Consider the following 6,712-nt stretch of genomic DNA (forward strand, 5'->3'; position numbering starts at 1 on the left):
CGGGTACAGTAGCGGAGGCCGAGTTCGGAATCGGGTCTGTTTTCCTTAGTGAGTTCAGCGGAGAGAGTCGGGAACTACCCGCGGTGCTAGCCTTTCCCTTCGATTCATCTTTTTAGTACGTGGGGCAGGACGTGAAGGAAGAATAGGAAAGTGGCGCCTTCTCCTTTGCTCTTGGTCCATATCGGCCACACACCCTTTGTAACGCCTAGAGAATCACCAGAGGTCAAAGCTAATAATTATTAGCGCTCATTATGAACCAACAGTTTAACTGCTAACAGAACTATATACTTACTGTAAAGTATGGACCGAAAGTCAGGGAGCCTGCATTTCAAAATCTGTATTTTCCTGTTATTATATGTGAGCCTGTTATTTAATTGAGGTTCGGTTTTCTTGTCACAAAAAGGGATTAAGGCATACTTAAGGAAAGTTCCTAGCATTGTATAGTTTAGCTCGCTTTGATTCAACACCAACTCTTCTAATAGTAAAACTGTCTAGCAGGCCAACTTAGTTGGTTAAAAAAAATATATGGTCATTGGAATTCTTCCAGGACAGGCAGTAGAATTATTTGTTGGGAACAGTGTAGAAGCCATTCCTGCGTGAATCAGAGATTGGACTAATATATAGGCTTCAAGGCCCTAAAATGCTGCTTTAGGCTTTCCAGCATATCATTGTTGAAAATGGCGGGGGGAGGGGTATTAATTATTAAAAAATTAAATGCGGTGCAATTACTCGACATTTCTATGTATACATTTTCACTTCTAGTTTGAGGAAGAAAATGAAGAAATTGGAGGAGGTGCAGAAGGTGGACAGGGTAAAAGAAAGAGACTTTTTTCTAAAGAGTGTAAGTAATATATACAATGATTTTATTATAGATGATAAAAAGTTGTGGACATGTGCATTCAAAGTAATTTTATTCCGAATGTATTTCCCTGTAGAGACAGTATTCTCAGACTTGCCTATAATATTTTGTTTAACTTGCAAATCGTAGCTGGTAATGATGCTAACCCCAATTTTTACATTTATATATGTGTGTATAAATATAAAAAAAAGTGTGTATATATATGCACATACATATGTACATTTTTATTAAATGAAGAAATATGATCAGTGTTTCCATTTAGAGCCTAAGAACAGACTTCTTTTACTTTTCCTGTCCTATATCTTTGTAGCCGTAGGAGCAGGGATTCCTTTGACTGTAAGTCAGAAGTTAGGATGGATCCTAGAACAGGTGCCAAGGATAGGAATTAAGTTGGAGCTTTGGAGGAAGGCAAAAGATAAGACAAGAAGGTGGTAAAAGTGTGAGGTGTTACAGTAGCATAGAGATTATAATGTATCGATCCTCTATTCTGCTCCCTCAGTAGACCAGTTCGACCCTTTTTGTCAGCAGCAAGAGGGAATGCTGTTGCTACTACTGATGGTGTAGGCCAACTCCTGAAAGGCACCATGAGAATGTGCTCCCCATCTCCCAGTCCTGGGCCATTACATATAGTTATGGTTGAGTATGACAGATGGGGCAACACTTGGTTACCTGGTTTATTGATGTTGAGTTAGATGTAAGCAATTCCCAGATGCTCTTGAAACCAGTCATTTTTTTCTTTTTTTAACCACTCAGATTCTCCTTCATGTGTCAATTCCTCACCTAAAGCTGACTACTCTTTATTCCATCTCTGATGCCATTTACTCCATTTGTACATGGTTTTACATCTTATGTCAGCATACAAAGGGGGTTTCTACACAAGAGCACCCCGGAGTGATGCTTGCATTGTTGGAAACCTTTAGCAGAAACCTTTGTTCTACTTGGATTGCTTTATTTTTGTGCTGACAAAAATTTGGGATCGTCACAGCCTTCTCCTTATCTTACTTGAATCTTTTGTGTGTGTGTGTGATATACATATAAATTTTCATTATGGTGACATTGGTTAACGAAATCCATTCAACAGTAAGGCATATATATATATATATATATATATATATATATATATATATATATATATATATATATTGCATTGCATTGTGTGTTCACTGCTCACAGATTTCTTTCTGTCACCATATATTTGACCCCTTTTGCCCCTTCTACTTACCCTCTCCCCCCTCCACCCCACCCTCTTGTAACTACGTCTATTGTCCATGTCCATGAATCTCTGTTTGTTTGTTACTTGAATCTTAATATATGTTGCTGACCAAGACCTGTTCTCTTAAAACTTAAAAAACACTTTTTTTTGCTAACAGTAAGTTTCAAAGAATTCATTGGTATTTGTTTATGTCTTCACAGACTCTTTAATCAAATACAGTTTATATACTTCCTATTTAATATGTTTTCCTTTTCCAGTGAAATGTATTTCCCTGCTGGTGAATTCTACCCATCAAAATGTTAATGATATTGTCTCTTCCTCAAAATGTTGAAGGAAAAATAATAAGCCTACAGTGGAGGATCCTGGCAGACATTACTTTAGTCATCAAAGTTAATATCACTAGTGACATATGTTGACATCATATACTCTGATACGATGCATTATGAGGGCACATCACTTCTGTGGTACCCTTTCTGGTAATGCATAACCATGATCTAATGAGAAAACATCAGATAAATCCAAATCGAGGGACATTCTACAAGATAACTGACTAGTATTCAGAAGTGTCAAGGTCATGAAAGATGAACAATGTCTGATGAACTGTCACTAATCAGAAGAAACTAAGGAGGCATGACAGTTAAATAGTGTGGGATCCTGGAACAGAAAAAGGACATTAGTGGGAAAACTTACGATCTGAATAAGTTCTGTACTTGTAGCAGTGTTCGTTTCTTAGTTTTGGTAAATGTCCATGGTTATGTAAAATGTTAACATAAGGGGAAGCTGGACATAGGGATTTGGGAATTCTGCATTATTTTTGCAAGTCCTCTTTACGTCTGAAATTATCTCAAAGAGAAAAAAGCAAAAATTTTTCAGAATCCAAAAGAATGAGAGAAAGAGAATATTGGCTCTTGTATGTTTTCTCCTGTATCTGGACCTCAAGGCTTTTGCCTGTATAAACCCTAGGAATACCTCTATCCCAGGCTAACTTCCAAGTCACCCTTTTCTTTTCTTCCCTAGGCCTGAACTACTTTCTTCTCTTTTCAGTTCTACCAGCTTTTGCTTCTCCTAAATAGGAATTATTCTTAATGTACTCATTCTTGCCTTTAGAAGTATTCAAAGAGTTCCTTCTATTTTTTAAATTGTAAAACTTACAGTAAATTGTATTAGTCTTAAGTGAACAGTTTGATGTGTTTTACATATATGCATATACTTGTAACCACCACTCAGATGAAGATACAAAAATTTCCAATGTATGACAGAGTTTCTTAACATTTATATACCCCTTCGAGAATCTGGTAAGAGTTGATTCTTCTTCCCAGAAAAATGGACACACACAAATGTATAAAAATTTTGCATATAATTTCAGGAGGGTTCAAGGACTTCTTGAAGCATGTCCATGAACTAACTGGGAATTTATAGGCTATAGGACAAGAATCTATGTGGATATTATCTGTCTTAAACTTCCAAAACATGTACTACTACTGTTGTGGGTAGGAGTATAGACTGGAGCCAGATCAGCCGGGTTCAAATTCAGGTTCAATCTCTAACTATCTGTGTGACTTTGGGTAAGTCGCTTAACTTGGTGCCTCAATTTTTTCATCTACATAGAATGGGGTTAATAATAGTATCAACTTCAAAGGATTGTTATGAGGAGTAAATGACTTATATATGTGAAGGGCTTAAAACAGTACCTGGCATATAGTAAGGGTTATGTAAGTTTTAGCTTTTAGCAGTTACTTAGGTTACTCTGTATTAGACTTGTCTTCTCTTTTGTACTTTTTATGGTTCCTTCAGATGAAGCCTGAAAGGGCTTTGCTGGCATTTGCATTGATCTAGGGAATGAAATGTCAATATTCTGTATAGTGAGCCCTTTGCTGTCTCCTTTTGATTACCCTGGTCCTATTAGAAGGGAATTGGATCGCTTTCTCTCATGTCCTTTTCCTTTTGGTACTGTGAGAAAGAATTTTGTCTTCTGTTTTCCAATGCTGACACACACACACACTCCCAGTAAAGGCGAAGCCATTGCCATTCATCCTGTCCCTGCCTATTTAAAGGTATTCTGGGGTTGTTGGTGAGTGGATGATAGAGGTTAGGAAAAGAATATAGGTGTCAGGGTTCAGTAGCTGGGAGGGAAGGGGAGTTTTTACCTATCAGGAACAGTTGGTTATGAGATTGTGGTTAAACCTTTTACACCAAAATCATACTTGGAAACAAATACAACATAAATATATTTTTATACCAATATCTTCTACAACCTGGTTTAATTCTAATTTGAAAAAAGTCTTGATCAAATGTTAAATTTATTTAAGACAAAATGACTGTTCCTTTTACAGTACGATGTATGATGTATGGGTTTGGGGATGACCAGAATCCTTATACTGAGTCAGTGGATATTCTCGAAGACCTTGTCATAGAGTTCATCACTGAAATGGTAAGATTTTTTTTTTTAATTGGTCATAGTTAATTGAGGAATAAATTTGAAATTCTAACTTTTAGATAAGACTAGAACTATGGCATCCTTTTGAAATAAGCTATCCATTTGAGTGCCTATTTTATGGAAGTTGTTGGTTACTATTTATCATTAAAAAGAAAGATTATATATATATACACACATATATATGTACATATATACATATATGTATACATACAAGAGACAACTAATGCTAAGATTTTGGTGAATATTTTGTCTTTTCATATATTTTTAAACTATAAAGTTGAAATCATATATACAGTCTTATAATCTACTTTTACATTTATGTAAGTCTAGAACATTTTCCCCATGTCATTGTGTAATACTCTATTACTATTATGGTTTCATAATAGTAATTGAATGGATACGCTCAAATTTGTTTACTTAATGCCTTAATATTTAGTTTCCCTTTTTTTAGTCATTAGAAATAATCTATGATGAACCTTTTTTTTTTATTTGGCACAGGATAAATATATAATGATAGGGGATGAGATTTGATTTTAAGAAAACCCACAAATATTTATTGGCTATTGAGGTAGATACAAAGCTTAAATGAAATTGGTGGTTACAAAGAAATTAAAAAATTATTTTATACAAATGAAGGCAAAAACTGCATACATCAAAAACAAAAGAAACATCAATAAATTTGATGGTTTTCATGTCTTTAATATTAAAAAATGTCTACAAAGCATTAAGAGAAACATTGCTAATAACAGTAGAAAGTGGACAGAGGACATAAATAGAAAGAAAACTCACAAATGAATAGCTATACTAAAAGAGAAAAGCTTCAGACTCACCAGCATTAAATAAGTGCAGATTAAAAAAGTAACATGTTAGATTTTTTAAAAAAGTTAATTGAATTTAATGTTTCTTTGTAATAGACTCACAAAGCAATGTCAATTGGAAGACAAGGGCGAGTGCAAGTTGAAGATATCGTTTTCTTGATTCGAAAGGACCCAAGGAAGTTTGCTAGGGTTAAAGACTTGCTTACTATGAATGAAGAATTGAAACGAGCTAGAAAAGCATTTGATGAAGCAAACTACGGCTCTTGACACCTTTTGTACTTTCGGAAGCTTCATTATCTTCTGGGGAAACCATGTGCTGTATGTATATTTTCTATAATAAGGTCCTGCTATCTAGCCATATAAGTGAAAGATGGAGAAAACACCAGGTTTCTCACCTTTATCTTCATGTCTTCGATTTTAGGATGCTATTTGAGCCTTTAATTGCCTGCTATTATATTACCATTCCTGAATTACTTACTGGGTTTTAATGACCACATGTAAGTTGAAGGACCTTGCAAACTATGTACTACCTTCTGACTTGTGACTGTCTAAATGATGAAGTATTATTTGTGTATCAGGTGTATTTGTGCCATTGTAGGCTATACTATAGCTGTTTAATATGTGAAATCTAAATGGCACCTTTGACTTTATGGTAGCTAAGACAGGTGTTTCATTTACTCTGAAGTTTTTAAACTACAGTAGTCTCAGAGGTTATAAAAGATAGTAAACTGGTTTGTGTTTCTTTTAAGGAAAAGATATAAGAGAATACAGTCTTGTAGGAGTGTTTATCTGTCTTAAGGTAATTTGTTTTAATATGCTGTTCTTTAGATAAGGAGTGATTTTGGCAGGGGAGAAACTAAAAATTTCATGTGAATGCTTGTGTGTGGGAAGGAAGGCTTTAATTTAAAACCTTTTGGGTTTAAAATATACTGTTTGTCAAGTTTTAAGAGAACTCATTTCCCCAAGTTAGATTACAGCGTCTAAAAATAAATACTTATAGTAGCAGGAATGGCATTACTTAAAAAGCTGATGGCAGGATAAGCATTTAGGGCAGTGTTTTATTGACATATTTGTTAGTACTTGTTCTTTATGGAAATGTGTACTTGCCTAAAACCGTATGTGACTGTGGAAACCAGTTTTGTAGTTCAGGATATACAGGTTTTGTGTGTATTTAGCTTATGGTATTAAATTATTGCACTTAGTTTAAAATAAGGATTAAAATTGAATTTAAAGAGATCACTGAATATTACTCTTTGTGAAGCAGAATGTCTTGTGTGCCACCTCCAAACATTAACTATAAATCAGTACTTAGGAAGATTTTACTTTCTTAACCTATTGATATAAGGAATAAAGCATGAAAAATTAAAGATTTATACTTGAATTTG

General features: G+C 34.7%; 1 protein-coding gene across 2 annotated transcripts in view; it reads left to right on the forward strand.

The window, feature by feature from the left end:
* Nucleotides 1-6,708, forward strand: part of TAF13 (TATA-box binding protein associated factor 13) — a 7,232-nt gene extending 524 nt beyond the window's left edge. For both annotated transcript variants that reach the window (XM_011367945.2, XM_011367954.2), the window contains exons 2-4: nt 763-841; nt 4,406-4,503; nt 5,424-6,708. In XM_011367945.2, the coding sequence (XP_011366247.1) occupies nt 763-841; nt 4,406-4,503; nt 5,424-5,594 (348 nt within the window). In that variant the 3' untranslated portion in view covers nt 5,595-6,708. The remainder of the gene's footprint in view (nt 1-762; nt 842-4,405; nt 4,504-5,423) is intronic.
* Nucleotides 6,709-6,712: the final 4 nt, after the last annotated feature.

The sequence above is a fragment of the Pteropus vampyrus genome, unplaced genomic scaffold (assembly GCF_000151845.1).
Source record: "Pteropus vampyrus isolate Shadow unplaced genomic scaffold, Pvam_2.0 Scaffold6, whole genome shotgun sequence".
NCBI lineage: Eukaryota > Metazoa > Chordata > Mammalia > Chiroptera > Pteropodidae > Pteropus > Pteropus vampyrus.